Here is a 21,589-nt window from a genome sequence, read left to right on the forward strand (position 1 = left end):
GTACAAGCGTGTGCTTCAGTATCCAATATCGGAAAATATGCAGATAACTCCACGTTTCAGCTAAATCGAATCTAAAACATCACGAGTACTATTATAATAATATTCAAGCCAGTTTTGTTGGAATGTGAACTTTTTATGTCCCATGTGAGTCATGCCGGAGCATGTAGTAATAATATTCTTATTCTTCCACCTTATCAGAATTCCTAGATAGGAAAACAGACGCCTCCGTGGCAAGTGATGAAAGACTTAAATGCCTACAACATTGAACCCGATTCACGTAATAGCGTTTTTACGCCTTTTTTCTTGCTTTCACTGTATTTGTATAGAAGTAACACATTTGTGTTCATTTTCACTCTCGACCGACTTAATTTTAGATAAGCCTACCGTGAATAATTCTCAATTTTGTAAACAAACAAGAACCTTATCTTATAAAAATCATGAATGAGGAAGTGAACGTGATTATAATAAAAATGTACGATGATCCTGACATTGAACATTGTGAACCAAAAATTAACTCATTGTATGTGAGGTGTTTTTCTCATGGTAATTTAGAGAAATAAGCCATTTGTATTAATTCATTGTTAAATTTGACCACTGCGTCAATGTGCTGAAAAACAAGTAGGTACCAAAAGATCAAGGGTATTTTTCTAGTTGTTGTCTTGGTTTCCTGTCTCTGCAGGATGGTTACACATTTAAATCGTAAATTCTGCGATAAACTTGTACAAGCGCTTGATGATGTGGTCTAATGGTTGTTCCGACTTGGGACTTGCTTTAGTTATCACTTATGCTTAATTAAATGGAAAAGATAAGCCAGCTGTAAGTGCAATTCAGGATAGTTGCAACTTACGATACTCCGTTTCTTATCAAAAATAATTAAACAAATAATGGAAAGTAACATGGAATGAGTCGCAGGACGCAACAAGATTTCATTATCAAGTCGAGATTTGTCTTTCACAACGCTTTCCCATCATAAATTTTGTCATTCGTTTGGTGATCCAAAAGTACATGGAAATATGCGATGAGCAATTATTTAATGTCATGTAAAATACATGCATGACGCTTTACTTACCTGGCAATGCTAAGAAAAAAAATTGTCTAGGTTGAATGAGTTTTCTCTTCAAAATTTAGAAAAAACAAAACTTTTTTTCCTTTTCTTTCTAATACCATGCCATTTTCTAAAATTTTGATCTAGTTATACGTTAAACCCATGTCCATTACAGAAATAAGATTTTAATATTTTTTTTAAGTTCTTCGGTGAACATTTTTGACATATTGACAGCTAAAGCAATGCTGAAGTTATTTACGCAATTCGTTTCACTGTTTGCGAAACTATCATGGATAACTAGATCAAAATATTAAAAAATCGGTACTTATTTTATTAATTTTCATTTTAAATGTCACCAAACAAAATAAAAATCTATCTATTGTCTTCTTCTGTTTTGAGTTGAGCCATGAGTTCATATAATTTCTCAATAAATTTTAATTAACCAAAGATTAATACCAAACATAGGTAAATAAATCATAAATCATAAATTTCCAAAATTTTGAATTTTTTAAATTTAAAACAAATGCTGCCGAAAAAACACAAAAACACAAATTGATAACAATAAAAATATCTACCAATGTGCCTACGGTTTAAGTGATCAAAGTCTATGAACAATTACGTTCTTTTGCAAACAATTCGGGGACCAAAAAATACTTAGTGGATATTTACATATCAAGTACGTCACGACAAAAATGTTTTTTTACTTTTTTCGCTGAAATTTCTTGAAATAAGTGAGTTCCTGTCTCAGTACCTATATTATAAATAGCTAAATAAATAGAATGATAAGAAACAAACCTATACCTAAATATAGACTGAACGAAAAGTGACGCACAAAATTCATTGAGTTATTAAAAAAAAACAGATCGATTTTATTTTTTTAAATGCTACATATTGACACCGTAATAACGTTTCTGACGTTATTCGTTTTTGAGTAATGACGTCATTTATAATTTTCTTAAACAACAACTAACATTTTTAATTCGTGTTCCAGATAGTACACAATTTTATCTTTTTGGTAAGTTTACAAAAAATAAAAAAATAAAGCAAACAAATTAAAAAAAAGGAAAATAAAATAGAAAAAGTGTTTTCATGCTAATTAGTGATTATACATAGGTACAAAAAAATATAAAAACAATTACCGCTTACAACATAAGTTAAGAACAAAAATATAAAACCCATTAGGTTTAACTGTCAAATTTTATTTATTTTAAATTATTTTTCTATTTCTTTTCTTATTATTCCCAAGAAGATAAAGCAGTAAACAAAAATGTCGGATATCATTTAAAAAGTTAAAAATGACGTCACAATCCAAAATGGATGACATCATAATATAATGTCGAAAGGTAGCAATTTTTAAAAATAAAGTCGACCTGATCTAGGATTTCTTTTAATGACTAATAACAAAGTTAAGAATTTTGTGCGTTACTTATGGTTCAGTCTCTGTATAAAAATAAAAAGTTTATGGATATGGATTATTGGGTGTTTTAATTTTATACTTTTTACCATTTTATTCTCCCTTTTATTGTTGTATGTTTTTATTACATTTACTACTTAATTTTTAGCTCTTTCAAATTTTTAAGTTCCGATTATCTGAAATAACGTAGTTTGTCTGTAATTCAATGAAGGAATCACAGTCAAAATAAAATACTAAGTTAAACGGTTTAACAAGTTAGCCTAGTTTGTAAGAATTTCAGTTTCGATTTTGCGGTTTAATTCTTTAAATTAAATGTGTATTTTCTAGGCGTGAATAAAAAAATTCTAACAGTAGATCAAATTTGGTGTTTTTCTTATAATAAAAATAAATTCAAAATCCCACTTATCACACAATACCTATATTTCCAAAAGTAGCAAATAACTCTTTCGGAGACTTTTAGTACAATTAGGTATTCAATATTGACAATATAACCTCTGGAACAGAGGCAATTTCGATCAAAATAAAACTAATATAATCGTATTTTAGCTAAAATTTTAGCAATTTTATAACTTTTACAACTTATAAAGAGTATGTTATTAATGTTAACATTTATTTTAATTGTGAGCGAAATGACAGATAACTGACAGATTTTCAGAGCACTCTTGACCACATTTTATATTACGTAGACCAACATAATATCAAATTTTTACAAAACAATAGAATTTTTTAGTGGAATTAGAATACATTTTTACACAGAGAAATATTTCTTACTTATTCCTACTTGTGCTCCATGTTGGAAAAATGTCACAATAATATATTCAAACAACCAGAATTACTCCACTCGATTAAGCATGAAAAAACAGTACTAAATAACATAAAATGCATTCCATATTCTAATGCAAGTCAGTAATCATTTCCCTACTTACCGTTAAAAAACCAATTTAAAACCAATAAAATTTAAAGGTAACTAAACCCATTTATTAATAAACGTTTAAAGGAAGTAGGGAATTACGCAATTTTGCTGTTACCCAACGAAAAATCGACATTCTCTGGGTCATTTTGCCATGGCTTTTAGTAATAACAATAACCAACAATTAGTTATTATCGCGGCCTACATTTCGGATTTTGTGTTTTTATCACTTGCAGGTATAGATTAAGTTCTAACAGACATGGAGCGACCTAAATTGACGCACAAAAACAAATAAAATTAATAAAATAAACAAATACACTAATGTCAATTGGCGATCAAGGCGGCGTAGTGTTTGTTGCCATGGTGACCTGTTAATAGTCAACAAATCTCGGAAAAACTGTCGCTTTGACAGCAGCCCTAACCCCAGGTGGGTTACTCACCTTTCCGGTGGCCTTCTTGTACCGGAGGATGGCCTCTCTGACGAGGTCCCGCACCAGGATATCCCCATGACCACACGGCACCACAACTCTGACACTGCCGAAGCACACGGTCACCTTCATTTTCGGCCGAACAAATGCACAAATCTACCACACCGCCAGGTAACTCGATGACGCCATGCTGTAGCGCTCAGGTATGTTTGTTGTGAGACACCTGTTCAAACGGTTCACTTCTAGTAAATAGAGCCGAGTCGCGTGCAAATCGTGGCGGATTACGGTGATTCGGTGGTAGTTTCATGGGTCAAAGCTGGCCGAGTGCGGGAGACGAGGCCGCAAACATGTGCACATTTCAAACAAAACAAAAGTTGCGCGGCGATCGTAGCACACTTGCTCGCACTATGTTGGCATTTTATAAACTAAAAATTTCAAACGAGTTTTTGCCCCCTCTCGACCTACCTGGAAAGTGGCGGCCAATAGAAGGGCGAGATTACGGTGGCAAATGCGCGAACTAGCGATGGAATGTTGCGGTTGGTCAATGAGGAAGGGCGACCTCTGGGGGACAGGTAGCGGACTAAGGGGGTTTAAACAGGGAAATGCATTATTTATGAAATTGGACGAGGATTCATTCACAAAAACGAAATTCGGAAAAAAGCCCCCATAAGTGATTTATTTGTTAGTTGTGCATGCATATTTACAGCGTGTGCTAGCGAGTTAGTAACATCCAGAAAAATTACACAAAATCTTGGATCTTTTTGGCGTTGAAACAAAACTAGGATAAGCATCGATTAAATGATCAGATCCAGAATTTTTTTTCTCCAGACGTGTGATAACATCTTTTTTTCTGTAATCCGAACTAATTGTTGCAACAGATTCTTCAAATTACATATCGTTTTTTTTTTGGATTCTTTAATTTTTTTATCAAAATGGATCAACTATTAAATACAGGCTGATCCATAGGTCTGATAATAAAGCACATGGAATATTTGGATTTGTATACAGAGTGATCCAAAATAAAATATATCCAACTAAGTTCTATTTTTTTTTTATGAAAACCCCGAATTTTTGTTACATATTTCAAATCTCGACTAAATTGTCGGTGTAACGCACCCTGAGTTCTTAGACTTATCTGGCATATTTTTTCATTTATGTCAATTGATTCGGCAAAATAGCGTCATGTATTCAAGATATCTTAACCAACTTTTTTCCAATCGATTTAGTGCATCTTTTACAATAAATGCGAACTTGGAGTCGATATTCCATCGCCTACTACGATTTTCTGAAATTGACAAACTACAAATGGCTATCACTCGATTTTTTTTAATTTTATATTTTAAAACATCATTAATTACATGAGGTTTTTATGATCTTTTTATCGATGGGGCTGTGGGGTCTACTTGTAAAATTTGTGAACACCTCCATACCATTCTAAAAACAATATCTTTCAATAAATTGTGAATTGTAGGTATAGAAACAGAAGTACACCACAAAGGAAAGAATTTTAAAAGCCTTTATAATAACAGGGAAGTATGATTGACAGGGAACTATGTAAAACTATCAAACTAGTAGTAGTAGTAGTACTAGTAGTAGTAAAGACTACTATTTTTTTCCTTTGTTATATACCCCTGTTTCTATTACAATTTACAATTTGTTGAACAGAATGTTTTCTGAATTGTATAGAAATGATAAATCTTGGGACAATGGCCTACTTGATTTTTTTTCCGAAAAAAACATCACTTTTTTTATTTTACAATAATTTTACAAATTTTAAACCCCACAAACTTTATTTTAAAATGTGGTACTGCATTTGAAAAAATCTCGTTATTGCCATTTGTAATTTGTTAGTTAATCGTAGTAGGCCAGGAGATATCGACTCCAATTTTGCAACTATTATCAAAGATGTACTAAAGCTTAAGAAATTGATTGAAAAAAGTTGGTTATGATGTTTTGAATGGTTCTGAAGTTATTATACATTTTTCTGTCTGTCTATTATACATTTTTTCTATGAACGACGGTATTTATTGTCATATGTCAAACTCTATGAGAGACAGGTCTAAGAAACCTGGGTTCGTTTATCGACAATCAAGTCGCGATTTCAAAAATGTTACAAAAATTTGGAATTTTCGTTAGAAAACAAAACTTAGTTGTGTACTTTATTTTAGAACAATCTGTATACAAACTGAAATATTTTTAGAAGGTGCCTATTGTCAGACGTATCTAAAAAATGAAGTCAATATCTTGCATAGAAAAAAAGTTACGGAGCTTCCACGAAGTCCTGGGTGTTTTTTTATTTTATTATAAATTATTTTTATAAATTTATTTTTTATAAATTGACATCTATTAAGGTCACTCACAACTATAAAAAAACAAAATACCAAAACTGAGCCAAAATCGTAAAATCTACTTTTTTACATTTGAACGATTATTGAACTGTGATCCTTTTAAAAACATAACTACAGATTTGTTATTGTAAACAAGCGAGTTATTTTTAATTTGAAATAATGAAAAAAAAACTTCTTTCTCGTTCTTGCTTCAGTAAACAAAAAATGTACCTAATCTTCTAGCTGGACACTGGACAGTGCTACGCTTAATCCATTATTCATAATTTCCACAATAAAACATTTGTAATTTAAATATTTCTGATGGTTTGTACAATCATTGAATAAACTTCAGACGTAATAAGTGATTCGTGGTGGATGATTATCACTATCATGGTGTAATAACAATTACCAACAATTAATTAGTGTTAATGTCACAAATTTTTGAACAGCACTGTGTTTTTTAAGATCTAAAGGTCAGCAGTGGACTTTACCAACTCATTGGGACACACAGTATCACAAAAAGGAATGTCTCAAAGTGTGCCTATTGTACATAATTTTAGAATCTGACGCTGCATAGGGATTGCCTTAATGCAAAAATTAAAAATTATAACATTAGAGATGAAAAAGGTGGAAAGACAATTTTTTTGTTACTACATTAATTGTCTTACAGCTAATTTAATTTACAACCATTTCTGGAAAAAAATTCCGCCTACAAAGTACATAACGAAAGTTTCCTAAAACGTATCACATTGCATCCTAATTTTAACTACTACAATAATAATTTCTAATTATAGTATAGCATATAGTTACAGGAAAAACAGATCACTATTTTACTTATTCTTATTACTTAGTATTTCGTTAAAGTTTTACGCTTCATTGAAAATCATATCTTGCACACTGCTATCAAGTCTCGATCCAAGCGCTAGTTTAATTACTAATTATGTCTTTAAGAGTTATAGGTAATGAGAGCAGGGAATAAATTTTACGGTCTTTAAATCTGTAAGCTTCTTAATGTGACATAATAAGCTACCCCTATTATATTACTACCGCTTATGGCTTCCTGTAAAGCAAAACCGATAATTTAGTGCTGAATTCAGATTAATATTTTTTTTTATAAAAGTGCTCGTAAAAGTAACTAAATCATTGGGACTTTCATAAAATCGTTAATGTATCTATCTGTGTGTAGGCAATATGCATTTAAGTTAATTAATTCTAATTGATACTTACATTAAAATTTTAAAATTACCTATGAAGTCATACCTACTTATTTCTAATTTAGGACGGATTCGATAAGAGCATTTTAAAACCTACCTATTTTAACCATTTACATGTACCTACATACATTTATTTAATTATAAATAAATAAAAAATTAAAAGTGTAGTTTCGTCGATAAGACTCATCCTATTGGTACTAAATTCATGATGTTCAAAGTCCAATTTCTTAACACAAAAATTATATTTATTTCGAGGCTTTTCCTCACTTTTGCGTCTACAGGGAATAAAACGGTGTAAAATACACAACTATTTTGTTTCATTCTTACCTCCAGTTATCATCCTGAAAATAGGTTTAGATATGAAATTAGATTCTTTAACTGATGATTATTTAACAATAATTAAAAGCTTTGCAAATAAGAAATAAGCACAAGAAAATGCGGGTTTTTGTCACTTCTGGCAATCAACTTCGACCCATAGAAAGCGTCGTTATGGAAACCCTTCAACAATAACACAGTTTCATGCTTCACATAAATTTAAAATTTGTGAGGATCGAAGTTGCATTTCATGAAGAAAATTTAATTTTTCTTCCTGTCCTGGTATAATGTATTGAGGAGAAAATTAATTTAAATTGCATTTAAACTCGTTGGCGGAGCCGAGTGTTTGTTTTATAATCTATTGTTTATTTTTAAGTAGCTGTCGAATCCCACCACATTACGTTCTTCTCACGCTTCTACTTTTTAACTTGTTTATAGTGGTTTCTTGGGATCAAAACGTTAAATTAAAAACCGTTAATGCATTAACGAAAGATAAGAATTATTTATGAATTATATGAAAGGAAAATGTTCCGCCCGCCTTGATGAGTTCTAGACGTGTGTGGTATTTTGATAACAGTAATATTTTTGTTTATACAATAAAAGTGAAGAATAAATCAAAATGGAGGAAAATAATTTGTTATTTTGGTTAAATCAGAATGTAGTAAAAAAGTGACACGTGACAAAAATTATGTTTTTTGCTCAATTAAACTGTTTACTTATTTGCATTTTAACACACCTGCTTAATTGGCTTTGCCGTAATTACTATTTTGTGCATAATAATTACACATTACACCAGTTTCTTACCTACATTTCTTGAGAATCATTTCATGAGATACATAGTGCTGAAAAGTGGAGTAAGTATTAAATAAATAAAATGCAAAGAAAACTTTAGTCTTCGGAAGGTGATTATTCCCTTAGATCAGTACAAGGAAATTAAATTTTGTATTTTACTTATTTTTCAACCAATGGTTTACTTTAAAAAAATATGCAAATATACTTGTCGCCTATAATGAATAAATCGGTCGATTTTTTTAACTAAAGGTTTGGGGTGAAGTTGCTTTATTTATTTTATAAAAGATTTTTTTGTTTATACAAAAAACTTTGAAACAAATCAGTAAAACAATTTTTATTTATTGTAAAAAATGTGAAATTGCTTTAAATGGGGAGATTTTACCAATTTCAAATCGACCGAGTACTACTGTGATTTGTAGAGGCAAACCAACCAATTAAATGTTGTTGACTTGATGTCATGCGTTAAGTGTCAAAACGACGGTAAGCGAAATTTTAACGAAAATGTAAAAATTGTAGCCACTTTTGAAAATGCCTAAACGTTGAGTTTTAGTACCAAAGAAATTATTTATGTTAATTTTTAGTTTAAATAAATTTCTACCGGGTGACTATAAAAAATTGTTTCTGTATATGTATCACAACTATACCATAACATTCAAACATAGGGTAAATAAAACTGCAACATAAGTTTATTATTATTTATTAACTATTATAATGTAGTCAATAGAATACAACATTTTAAAGAACACAAATAAAATACAAAATATAGACGAAATCACTGACAATAAATTTGATATGAACGATATTACAAAATTCGCTAATTCTCAATCATAATCACCGAAACCCATAAAGCTCAATTCCTAAATAAGGGATTCTTCACCACAATATCGTACCCATGGTACTCAAGCTGATCATAGACATATTTCCTATGGACACGGCAGTCAATTCCGCATTTCCTTGAGCCACATTTGGGGCATGGGAGAAAGCATCCCACGCACTCTTCACTCAAGCAATCGCAAAGATCAATGCAAGTGGCGATGTGGATTCCATTCTCGTCATAGAGAGCCCCTGGTGGCCTCCGAACGTTGCTTGGCGGATTGATTTTGCGATTCAATTTCCGTTTCTCGCGAATGCTAGTCTCAGGATTAAAATTTTCCAAAAATCGGTTGGCTACCGTCAGAGTTTTCTGGGACCCGGGGGTTCTGATACGGCTGGGGTAGGGTTTGGGGTTGGACGTCGATTTTTTTGCCACTCGGTGGAGGGACGGCCGGGGCTCATCCTCTTCGCTGCTTTCACTGCTCATTGTTTCGGTTGTGACTATTTTTTAAAAGTTTTTCTTGTAAAATTGAATTCGAAAAAATACAGCATAACCTCAAAAAACGAGACAGTTGACAATTGTTTTGTCAAATTGGCGCGAAGTCCGGTGTACACGTATCTAATACGTAAATTGATGAAGGGGTGACTAAAAAATTGAATTATTGAAATATTTGTGTTAGGTCACTAACAGATTAAGCAGAAAATTAGTGTTTAATTGTAGATATTATAATTCACAAGATAAAAAACAATTCGCGTCTTCTTGACAAAATCAAAATGGCTGTCTTACAGTCAGGCGGAAAAATTAAACGCCACAAATTTTACGAAAAAAACGATGGTTTTTATGAAAATACAGAAAAAATAAGAAACAACATTTGTTAATTCATATTTTATTACAATCGTTATTACACAAAAATCTTTACTGGCAACATGGGAATGACAGTAAAGTGACAAAATGTCAAGCAACAGTTGAAATAATGTCACAAATTAGTAATATTAGGCGTGAAATTTCTAAATAAATACCAAAACGTTCCGCATAAATAATTTATTCCTCTTCAGCTTCTAAATTAATATGGCTTCCAAATTTTCCGTAAAGATGTGATTTCAAGTCGCTCATTTGGCTTTTTACATCATCTGATTGGCTTTTCAATTCCTTGATGTCCTGATCAATTTTCTTCTTAGCATCATCGAGGCACTGCTGTGTGGTTTCAGTGTCTTGCAGGATAAATACTTCCCCTACCAAATAAGGAATTTTCTCCTCTTCATCAAATAACGCAATTTCGTCACATGCTTCTTCCAAACTTTTCAGATCGTTCTCTTTCACCTTAACTTCTTCTTTAAGGTCTTCAAGTTTGGCATTCAAACGTGCAAATTTGTTAATTTTTTGCTGGTCTTCGTAGGAAATGTGGACGTCAGAATCCGGCTGAAATGTGCCTTTGCTCCCCGCCATTTGTATTAGTTTCTAATGGATTTGTTTCCCTTCAAAGCTAGATAAAAGGTTTATAAATGTAATTTCTTGTGATACACTTAATGGAAATCAGATGCAAAAAATAAGGTTAGGTTACGACAAATTGACAGATTAAATAATTTACAGGTTTCTGTAATTTGCGAAGTTTAAACCGGCTAAATTTAAATTAGTTACACATCGTGAAAATATTTTTTGAGGGTTTTGTAATCAGTTGTTTATTTTTGTATTTAATTCAACAGTTTTTTTAAGTTACTTCAAATTGTGGAAAACTTGACAAGCTTAGAAAAGTGCACCGAACAGGGCATAAGGTACAAGACAGAACCGGACAGAGTCACTTTGCCGAAGGAAGTAAAAAAAAACGCAGTTTTGATAATGTATTTAGTTTACTTTTATAAGCATTTAATAAATCATTAAAAATTTTCCAACACATATTATGATCAAATTTTAGTCTTTACAGATAATAGTAGAAAATATAGTTACAGAAAATAGGAAATACAAAGAGAACAACAATAATAATAAACACCAAGATCGGATATTCGAAGAAAATAGAAATATTTACAAACCACCAATATATTCAGTGCTACATTTAGAAATGGTGATCACAGAAAGAAAATTCCATTATAAATCCGGTTTAAGATGGAATTAACAAATAATACATCTGATGTATCCTGTAACAAAAGTCGTACGTAAGAGAGAAAGAAAGTGTAAAACTCAATTTAAGTACACCAGTAATTTAGAATTACTAATGATATAAACTATATAATTAAATACAAAATATTGCATCCACGATGGTAACAAATAAAATATGTTCCATAAATAAATAAAATCAACTAAAACAGGATTATATACATAAGAGACGCCATTAGCAAGATTTATACAAATTGTTGAGCCACTATTTCCCGTTAAGTAATAAAATCATCATTCAATACACAACAAAGATATCACTAATGTAAAAAATTGCATTCTTTGGTTAAAACCAACTACGTGGGTGATATCCAGCTTGGTAGAAAGCTGCCTAATAAAAAATCACAAAGTATCAGTCCCTTCGCGCTAGAAGCACCATTGCGATCTAGTCTAATATCAACCAAAATACGAAAAAGTTTTGATCAAAACCATCTAACGAGATAATCACCCTCCGATCTTGTAAACGCATCTCTAATCAAATATAGTACATTCAGATTAATATCGTCTATTCACCAAATCATAGAAAATTTTAGTCCCTAAACATCACTATCTGGATCCGTTTCACTTCGAGGCTGTCCAAAGTTTCTAGTAATACTCTCACTCATTGATCGGATATTTGCGAGATGAACGTCATTCGCAGGCACTGAAAAATAGTTAAGTCTGTCGAGGTCAGGTACTGCATTTAGATCGTCATCAGTTCGATAGCAATTGTCGTATTCGGAGTCATAGAGAGCACTTAGAGAATCCAGAGACATCATCGCGTCCGAGTCGAAGATGCGCGAGGAGGCGCGCGACGACATGCTGGTGTTGTCGTCCATGTCGCCCTCGTGGTTGTGGTCGTTATAAGCAGAGTTCACGTCGCTCAGGGCGCCTTGAAAGTACACCAACAAATTATTTTCTCTTGCTGCACCCACAAGTTCAGATAAAGTTAAATTCAAACTTGACAAAACACTGCGGATAATTTTGCTTTTAGAAGCTTGTGAAGTAGTATTTTTCATTAATAGAAAGGCTGATAAAAACAAAACTCCAGATTAAACGTTAAAACGTACGAACCTACTGACTGTGCCAATTAAAGTATTGTAAAAAACAAGCCTTTTTTTTGCAAAAAGAATTATTAGAGCTGGCAGCAAGACATACACTAAATTAATTATAGAAACAAAAGTGAAATAAGGACACGGCATTCGATGTACAAGTAATAAAAGTAATAGAAAATAAATACATTTTAAATTGGTCAAGTTGTAATATAAAAATATCTCAATTAATTTTGAATCAAAAAGTAGTTTCCTTCAGTTATTTCTGAGAAAATTACTCTTATCTTGAGCTAAAGCATAGTGATTTTGACAAAAATAATTCATTTTTCCTCAGTTCAGACCAGACGAGACGCTTCTGGTTTCTAAGAAAATCTTTTATTGACTTTTTTTTATAAATTATGTTAAAAAATGTATGAACTACGACACAAAATTTTGCCTATACCACAATCTCTTTAATGGAACAAATTTTTCGTACAGCACGTGGCGTATTTTCTGATTATATCATGAGAAAAAATAATAAAGAAATAAATAAATAAGAAAAATAAACGTTTCTATCGTTGTTTTCCACCAAGTCAAGTCAACTAATACTTTATTCAACATATTCGTATAGTACCTAATAGAACAGGTGTACCAAAATAAAAAAGTAATAATAAATTTATACTCATAAGTTTACGGTAAACCCAAGAGTTTGTTGTTGTTTTTTAAAATCTTAATTCTTAAGTTAAAGTAGGTATAATAGAACACTTTTATTTCCTAGTGTAATTTGGGTGTAATTCTCTAGTGTATGTCGCTCTTTGAACAATTTTGCACGTTACACCGGCGAAATTTTAGGAATTTACACTAGGGAGTGGACGCTAAGAAACTGGACGACTTTTATGTATTTTTTCAACTGGGCATAAATGTTAAAGAAGAATTTATTTTCTCCTCAAAAAATTCCACATATCTACACGGTCATTTAGAGTGACTGTTTCAGTTGATAGCTCGAAATTTTATTTTTAATATTTAATAATAATTTAATAATATTACATTGTGCTAAAATCAAAATATCTTCGAATCTGTTAGCAACTGATCTCATCATAGGTTTTTTCCTAGATAAACCAATACACGGACCAAAGTTTTTGTGTCATTCTGCATGTACAAAGAACAGATTATTTGGCCAGGGTTTGTCTTATGATGAACATGATTTAATAATTTGTGGTATCGTAAATAATATGTAAATGTTTCATAAAATAAAATTTTATCCTCCTTATTCTGAATAATTATGTAAAGGTCCCAGATAATTCACAAAAGATAAGTCAATTCAAACGTCTTTCTAATATAAAAAGCATGATTCTTCATATAAATCTAATGTTTCACTGCACTTTTAAATAATCTATCCATCAAACGTTGTAGTTCTTTTAAAATTTGTTAAAAATTACTTGTTACTTTTGCAAGCTCGTCATTTTACATTAATCAGTTGATATTCAATGTCAATAAGCCTATCTATTTTTGAATAAACTGTCAATATTTTATCCAAAAATGATTAAGTACTCGAAATTGCGCTCATATTTTCTTTTGGAAGGACAAGCTCAAAGAATTTTGAAATAATGCTTGTTTTTTATCTTAAACCGTATTCGCAGCGGAAATTGGTACTGATTTTTTGCTTCCAAAAAATGTTTGCTAACTTGTGCTGGTGGAAATACCTGACTCACCTTCAGCATCCGTGAGTCCAGTTTCGTTAATCATCGAAATATTCTCCAGCGCTGGATCATCCGTGGTATACCCCGTCGATTCCCTATCATTCAAAAGTGGCTCAGAAGCCCCCCCGTCCTCATCCTCCGACCACTCCGACTGGCTTCCCTCCGCCCCTTGACTCTCCAAACCCCCATTTTCCAAATTCCTCAACTTTTCTTGCACTTTCTCCTCCAACAGTCTCTTAACTTCCTCCTCCTGTAAGCGCGATTGATACAAATTGTTTAGGTAATTGTTAAACATTGAAGATTTTACCAACTCTCGGTCCACAGGCTGCTTGCCACAATCACCATTTTAAAATCAAACAAATTCAGCAAATTTACCGAGTGACTCACCCTTGCTGCTTCTTCCTCCATGCGTTGCTCCTCGCGCTCGAAGCTCTCAAGATCAGTGTCGTCGTCTCTCTTGTGAACTTCCGGCATATCACAGTCAACATCGGCTTCCTCAGCCGACTTCGGAGCTCTACCAACACCAGAAAAATTATTTTCGCAATAGGACACCTTATTCGAGATTTTGCGTCCCAGTGGAACGTAAAATCTCGAATAGGCTCGACCTGTGCCAGAAATGTACGTGACAAAGCATGAAGTGCGAGCAAGCAGCATGAGTGTTAATGAAGCTGAGTGAGGCTAAAATGAGACACGATGTTAGTGTTCCTGTACCTGTCAAGAGGCGACACTTTTGGCTGTTTATGGGATTCGGACGGTCCTGGGGACGCTCCCCGCTTAAGCGATCCCTCTTTGCTGCTTGCTCTGGGAGGGGACATGCACTGGAGGGTAACACTGCCGGTGGGATTCACTCTCAAGCCTAGAGCTAGGGCCTGGATCGCCGCAAGCCCCACCTGGTGGTTGTTATTGTTTGGAGCGTACCTTACAAGCGGCTCCAAAGCCAGGTCTTTGTTCTGCTGGTTCAGCTCGAACTTTGGAGGGATGTTCTGGAGGAGGTTCTGCTCGTCGAGCAGTTTCTGGATCTCGCGCTCAAACGGACCAATCAGGTTCTCGTTCTCGGTGTTGTTCACCTTGTTATTGGGGGAAATCTTGTCGCGGAAGCCGGACGGTGAAGTCTTGAACCGTCTCAGGTCCTTTTTATCCGTCTGACAACAGCCGTCTTTCTTCAAACTCTTTTCGCCAAGGTTACGCGTTTCGTCCTCCTTGAGTAGCTCGCGGATTTCTTCCGCCTCTTTGAAACTAGGGGACCTTTTGCAGTTTGCCGCCAGTTTGTTGCACTCCAGGACCGAATCGCTGTCGTTCCGTATCCGCTTATCGAGACTTTTCTGCTTGATTGGAAGTTTTGAAACCGCACCGTTGGCGCTATTTGCTCTTAACAGTGAAGTTGGTTTGGTTTTTGGTCGAGTCACAAACTCAAAACTGGCACAACTCTCCCCTTTACAACTGTCTTCGCCGTCGAGAACCGGCGGACTTGTCACAATCGACGAATCAACGGTGTTACAAGTCCCAGCAAGAGCCAGGACCGCATTCGGTGGTAGATTATTCCGCTTAGTGTTGTTCCGATCACTCGAACTGTTCCTCAAGGAACAATTCGCTGGGATATAGTCCAGTGACGCTCTTGGCGACACCTCCGGTGACGAACACGGATTAACTTGAATATCCGACGGGAATAGGAACTGTTGAGTGTCTGCAGGAAGTGGCGGAGACACACAGGGGGAGGCATCAGCGTCCGTTGTCCTGCTGTAGCTCTCGTCCGAGCTGCTGATGCTGGGCGAGTGGTTCAAGGAGCTGATCTCGTCGGCCGACGAGTGGATGCGCTGGGGGACGCCCGTGGTGTACAGCCCCCCTAGACTCTCGTCCGAGTAGTGTCGCTGCAGAGGGCTGTGTCGGTTGGAGTGGGGGCTGTGGCGCGAGTGCAACGGACTGTGTCTGTTTTGAAGGGGGTTGTGTCGGGTTTGGATTTTGTTACGGAGGAGTTCGGGGGTGCGCTCTGGGATGTTTTGATGTGGGAGAGGTGTGAGGATTTGATGAGGGGGTGGGACAGGGCCGCCGGAGCCGCCGTTGTGATGTTTTCGGTGGTGGCGGTTCGGGGACTCCTTGCCTGGGGGCTTGGGGAGCGGTTTGAGGTAGGGTTTGATGTTCTCAGATGGTCGCGCTGGTATTGCAGAGTAGGGATTCGGAGCTCGAGGCCACGGGGGGGTGTAGCGCATGTCCTGCAAAAGTACGCTAGGAGGAAAGAGAATTTGCGAGGGGAAAAGCTAGCGTCTACTTAAAATAAACTTTCCGTTGAAAAGTAGTACGAAATCGTTTTGCGTAACAAAAAAAACGGTGCCATAATAGATAGTTATACCGAGTGACTATAAACTAATATTGTGTCAAAAAATCCATAGCCTTGCTGATAGTTTGTTTAACAGGGACATTTTTTTAACTCTGAGCATAGTCCCAATGTTCAATTTGACAAAAAACACATCAAACCTTTCGATGTATAAGATAAGTCACCAAACTTACTACGATCATTTACTAGGGGTCGGTTTCACCAACCCCAAGAAAATAAAATACCAATCCAATAGGGTTACTTTTTAAAAATAGCGTAAAGCACATAGTATTGGACAGTTAAGCAAAAATCTAAACTAATTATTACCGTGTTCTGAATAAATAAGATAAATAAAATTTCCCGATTTCAAACTAAAGATTGAATGAAATGTGTAGAAAAAGGTAATTATTACGCATTGGTTTAAACTTTATTATTATTTTTTATAGCATTTTTCTTTGTTAAGTGTAAGAAATGTAGATATTGGACGAGTTAAACAATTACGACGTAACCAAAGTACGTCATTCTAAATAGTTTTAAGAGTTTCAGAATATATTATAGAAAATTTGGGAAGAGTAGTAGTAGAAAAAGCACACAATACAAAAAAAGGTCTTTGAAAAAAGTCAGCGATAATGTAAGATTATAGGAAAAACTGTATAAGTGGCTACGTTTTTTGAAAAAGAAAAACTTCTTAAGTTTGGTGACTTTAGAAAAAACTTTTTCAGGTTTATTAACTTAATTTTAAGAACTATCTTGCATTTGTAGTGATTGAAAAAAATTAAGGGTATTACTGAGTTTAAAGAAAATCAACTGATAAAATTCATAAAGTTTTTATAAGCAAATTATATATTTTTTACTGATTTGTTTTTACAAATCAACAAAGTATGACAACAAATGTCCCATGTGCCCCTGTCAATAACAATTGTCCTTTTTCAGAGTTTGGAATTAACCAATGTTTTTTTTTCTTTTGAAGAAATCTCAGATAGGGGTGGGAAAATTAAGGAGCTCCAGGGCGTTTATTTATAAACTCGTAATACCATCTGTTCAATCTATCACTATCACTTGGAAAAAATTAAAAGATGGTCCTTATACAAATAATTGAAAAAATTGATGCCTATATTACTTATTACTCGTTAAAAATTAGCTTCGTTTCAATTTTATATCTTTAATTAGAATAACGAAGTTGATAATACTTAAAAATTTTGCAAAAATGTTTTGTTTGAATTTAGTTGTTCAAGAAATGAATTTCAGCGACTGGACCTTAAAAATCTACCCCAAAAAAACGTTAAGAGGCGCTGTCGTAACAAGATCATTGAAATAGACAAACCTTAAAACTATTAGTTATCTCAAAGATTATTTTTTATTGGTGACGCTTTATCCATATTCTTACACAAGAATTATTGTCGAGCCGTTTAATTTTATTCAGTTTGTTACCTGCTGTGGTCGCGAACGGCCTCATAAATAAAATCAGAATTTTGTGGTTTAAAAGTCTCAAATTCGTTGGCTAGTGAGTGTTAGTGTGTGCTACTAGGATGGATTTCCAGAGAGTACTTCCGTTGTAGAAAAATTATATTAAATCTAATATTTTTAATTAATTTAATGGCACATTGTAAGTACATTTTTTTCATCCCGAAGTGAGATGTTCAATATATGCTATTATTGAAATATTATTTTAAATTTATTTTTAATGTACTGCAACAAACTGTTGCATAAGAAGATTCCTAAAAGTATATCCATTTTATTTTTTTTTATTTATCGCAAAGTGAGAATTCTTTTTGTGTTTTATTTTGTATTTTATTTTACAAACCAATAATTCCTTTATTCCTTTGGTTTTCTAATAATCACTGTTTAGTTCATCCTGCCCTAGATTCTTAAATTTATTTTTTGTTAAAAAGAGGACAAAGTAGAAAAAATAACATATGACATATTTCCTTTATAATCATTTTGTCACACTTACTTCTTTCTTTTAAACAAAATGTAAGATATAGGGTGAGTCAATTATGGTATATTATAGATTTTTTTTAGATGCAACCAAAAATACTACCTACATTACGTTTCATAAAAAAATGAATCTAAATTATAGTATAATTACGAACACGCTCACTTTTTCGTTTGATTACCTAGTAATAGTACCTAACAGGCCATGTTAAAACAAAATTGTCAATACATACTTAAAATCACGCACTCGCCAATTAATTTTTATTTTATTTAATAACGCAGTCAAAGCTGGAAATTGTTTTTTCTTTGTTTAATCCAAAAAATCAGAAATACTCCACAAATAACACCTGTATTTTGTCAAAAAAAATCAACAGGAAACACTGAGTTGTTTTAGCATTTTTGCTAGTAATCTGGAATGATTATTTAATTATTATAGTCGCCAGATAAAAATTTCACTCGGTACATTTTACTGCATGACGCAAAACAACATTTTAAATAAACAATGACGAAATGAGTCACTTTTATTGCAAATACCTGTGACGACTGCCTCTGCACTTGCTGATAGGAATTTTTATGTGGCGGCAGCGGTGGCGGCGGCAAATTCTCCTCTTGCACCTTCTTCCCGTTCCTTTTGCACCCCCCAGCCGGCAGTAAAGGCTCATTCTCACAGCCGTTATTCCCATGGTCTCTATGCGGCGCCTCCCTGAGCGGCGGCAACCTCATTGCATTCCTAACCCCGCTGTAGCTGTCCTCCCTCGAGCTCGACCTCGTCTGCAGCTGCGGATGCTTCGTCCGCCCGTTCATCTCGCTGTGGTGCAGGAGGGCCAAAGGGGTGGCGACGCCCCCGTACATGTTGCTCGTATCTGCGAAAAGTCGCTCAAACCTGCCGCCGACCGCAGACTGAACACTTACTCGACGTGGAGTTGGAGCGCAAACTGTTGAGCTCTTCCACACGGAGCGTCCCCGGCTGCTTCCGATCGATGAGGAAGTAGGTGGTCATGTCGCCCTTTCCTTTGACTTTGACCTTTCCGCGGCATTGGAACTCGTAAGGGTAGGATTTGAGCACTTGGTAAACTTCCTCGGTGACTTGGGTGTGGTTTGGCAAGCCTGTGGAATCCATACGACTGGCCACGTTCACTGTGTTGCCCCAAATGTCGTACTGGGGCTTCCGGGCGCCGATCACGCCGGCCACCACGGGGCCGATATTGATCCCTGCAATTGTACGAGTGCATTTTAACGTTAAGGTTGAACAATACTGAGAACGTGTGAAGAGGAGCTGTGTGAACGCAAAATTTGAAATGGAATTTTTAAGAAAATTTTTAAGAAAAATAAACACAATGGTTTCTTTTATTCAATTTTAAATTTTATTAATAATAATTATATAATAATAACTTAGTATTTGTCCTTGTTTAAAAAAAATGTTTTCACCGTCCTTTTAAATTTTCTAGTAGGAAGTGAAGCGATCCTATCGGGTACGCTTTAAAAAAAAACGGACCGTATTAACTTACACAATCTCTGCTTCTAGTTAATCTCATAAATTTAATATCAAATTTTTTCACCAGATCTGGTGTTATGATCATGTGAACTCTTTACTAGTCCATATTTATACTCATTTCTTTTAATATAAAGAAGATAATAAAAGATATACAAACTGAGTAGTGATAAAATATTTAATTCCTTAAATTTTGATCTTACATCATCCCTATAAGGCACTCTACTAATTATTCTTAATGTTTTTTGTAGTAGACGAAAAATTTTACTAGCAGAAAGAGCATGTCCCCAACATAATATAGCGCAGGAGGCATATTATATTATTAAAACATGACGTTCATTTTTTAAGACTTGTTGAGAATTAATTTTTTCTAAGCATCGTAACAATAAAATACTTTTGGATATTTTATGTAATAGTTGCTTAACATGACCTGTGCAGTTATTTGAATTTTTTTAATGTCTATTAACACCTAAGAATTTTATTTTTTCTGGGATTTCAAAATTTATATTACGAAGTGTATTTAATAGTATATTAAAGTATAAGTGCATATTGAGATTTTTAAAATACGACGGCGTAGCCGGAGTGCTCGAAACAAAGTAAGTGTTTTAAAGACCAGTTATCGCTGAATACTTTACGTTATTTTTTATAAACTTTGAAATCAGAAATACTGATATTAATATAACAAAAATTTGAAATAATGTAAATAATGTAATGTGAGACCAGTATACTATTCGTTGTCATGGAATTGATTGTCATTATTATAAAAAAAAATATCATTAAAAAGTTGCCATTTCACGTTTTTTGGGTTATTGATGTTGCCATGGACACTTAAAAAACACGCTACTGCGTGCTTTAAATAAGCAAAATAAATTACCAGTAAAAAAAACATAATTACATACTACACGAGCTTTGTCATGTATTTGGCATAATTCCTGCTTAAGGACCTCAAGATTGTTTAATTGTTTACATAGAGTGCTGTCGCCAGAAAATAATGTTATGTTTACCTCTGGGAAATCATCATTTACATTGTTGATATATCATGAGATCGAAAATATACTGAATTAGAGCAAGCCTTGAAAGTGAAGTGTAACCTTAGCCACATTTTATGCTGTGTAAAACCAAAAACTAAAATAGTGCCTAAATTTCCGTAGACACAACTTGCTCTAATTCAGAATATTTTCGATCTCATGGTACATAAGAAAAAGAACTGGTCCTAATACAGAACCCTGTGGGGTACCCCTCTTGTTATTTTTGTCCTATAAGACAGCGAGTTTATAATTTTATATATTTCATACCGATCATTTAAGAAGCTTAGCATAAGTTGTACGCTTTTATTGGTAAATGCAAAAGTGTTAGATAATTTAACAGCAACTTTTTGTAGCCAACACAATCTAAAAAAGCCTTCTATAGGTCGCAAAATATTTATCCAACATAATTCTTTTGTTCAAAACCCATCAATGCCAGTTAAATAAAGGATAGCATCAACAGTGGATTTATCTCTTTGAAATCCAAACTGATTTTCGTAAAAAAGGTTGTTATCAGCCAGAACATTATTAATTTGTTCCTTTAAGATGATTTCAAAGACTTTCGAAAACGTCTACAAAATCGAAATTGGGCGAAAATTGTTTAATTCATCTGTTGAGCCTTCTTTATGTAACGGAATTATTTTATGAACTTTAAGAACTTCAATACATGAATTGATAAATTTAGTTAAGGGGGCAATTATCACATCAA

At 33.9% G+C, this 21,589-nt stretch overlaps 4 protein-coding genes and 2 long non-coding RNA genes across 14 annotated transcripts in view; 1 reads left to right on the top strand and 5 right to left on the bottom strand.

The window, feature by feature from the left end:
* Positions 1-3,944, bottom strand: part of LOC661284 (partitioning defective 3 homolog B) — a 55,852-nt gene extending 51,908 nt beyond the window's left edge. The window contains exon 1 of the mRNA XM_008199535.3: positions 3,810-3,944. Coding sequence (XP_008197757.1) covers positions 3,810-3,929 — 120 coding nt within the window. The 5' untranslated portion in view covers positions 3,930-3,944. The remainder of the gene's footprint in view (positions 1-3,809) is intronic.
* LOC135265463 (uncharacterized) lies at positions 3,845-4,690 on the top strand. The gene is made up of 2 exons (XR_010333144.1): positions 3,845-3,968; positions 4,044-4,690. It is a non-coding gene; the product is annotated as an uncharacterized LOC135265463 (long non-coding RNA).
* Positions 4,447-7,804, bottom strand: LOC107398602 (uncharacterized). The gene is made up of 2 exons (XR_001575401.2): positions 7,666-7,804; positions 4,447-7,613 (listed from the first exon to the last, which is right to left on the bottom strand). It is a non-coding gene; the product is annotated as an uncharacterized LOC107398602 (long non-coding RNA).
* Positions 7,805-9,295: 1,491 nt separating this feature from the next.
* On the bottom strand, positions 9,296-9,745 carry LOC103314203 (ARL14 effector protein). The gene has a single exon (XM_008199539.3). It carries the CDS (start codon positions 9,743-9,745, stop codon positions 9,296-9,298), a length of 450 nt encoding a protein of 149 aa, XP_008197761.1.
* Positions 9,746-10,129: 384 nt separating this feature from the next.
* Pfdn4 (Prefoldin 4) lies at positions 10,130-10,841 on the bottom strand. Its single transcript, XM_967552.4, has one exon. It carries the CDS (start codon positions 10,703-10,705, stop codon positions 10,301-10,303), a length of 405 nt encoding a protein of 134 aa, XP_972645.1. The 5' UTR covers positions 10,706-10,841; the 3' UTR covers positions 10,130-10,300.
* Positions 10,842-11,084: 243 nt separating this feature from the next.
* Positions 11,085-21,589, bottom strand: part of rut (rutabaga) — a 92,521-nt gene continuing 82,016 nt past the window's right edge. For 6 of the 9 annotated variants that reach the window (XM_064355182.1, XM_015983301.2, XM_015983299.2 and 3 more), the window contains 7 exons: positions 19,276-19,575; positions 18,898-19,226; positions 14,829-16,327; positions 14,505-14,631; positions 14,425-14,442; positions 14,130-14,367; positions 11,085-12,278 (listed from right to left, as the gene is read on the bottom strand). In XM_064355182.1, the coding sequence (XP_064211252.1) occupies positions 11,944-12,278; positions 14,130-14,367; positions 14,425-14,442; positions 14,505-14,631; positions 14,829-16,327; positions 18,898-19,226; positions 19,276-19,575 (2,846 nt within the window). In that variant the 3' untranslated portion in view covers positions 11,085-11,943. The remainder of the gene's footprint in view (positions 12,279-14,129; positions 14,368-14,424; positions 14,443-14,504; positions 14,632-14,828; positions 16,328-18,897; positions 19,227-19,275; positions 19,576-21,589) is intronic. The other 3 variants (XM_064355184.1, XM_064355185.1, XM_064355181.1) reach the window with 3 other exon arrangements.

This window comes from Tribolium castaneum, chromosome 2, assembly GCF_031307605.1.
Source record: "Tribolium castaneum strain GA2 chromosome 2, icTriCast1.1, whole genome shotgun sequence".
NCBI classification, from domain to species: Eukaryota; Metazoa; Arthropoda; class Insecta; order Coleoptera; family Tenebrionidae; genus Tribolium; species Tribolium castaneum.

Coding starts and splice junctions, on each gene's coding strand:
- Pfdn4 (XM_967552.4), bottom strand. CDS start 10,705: ATGGCGGGGAGCAAAGGCACATTTCAGCCGGATTCTGACGTCCACATT.
- LOC103314203 (XM_008199539.3), bottom strand. CDS start 9,745: ATGAGCAGTGAAAGCAGCGAAGAGGATGAGCCCCGGCCGTCCCTCCAC.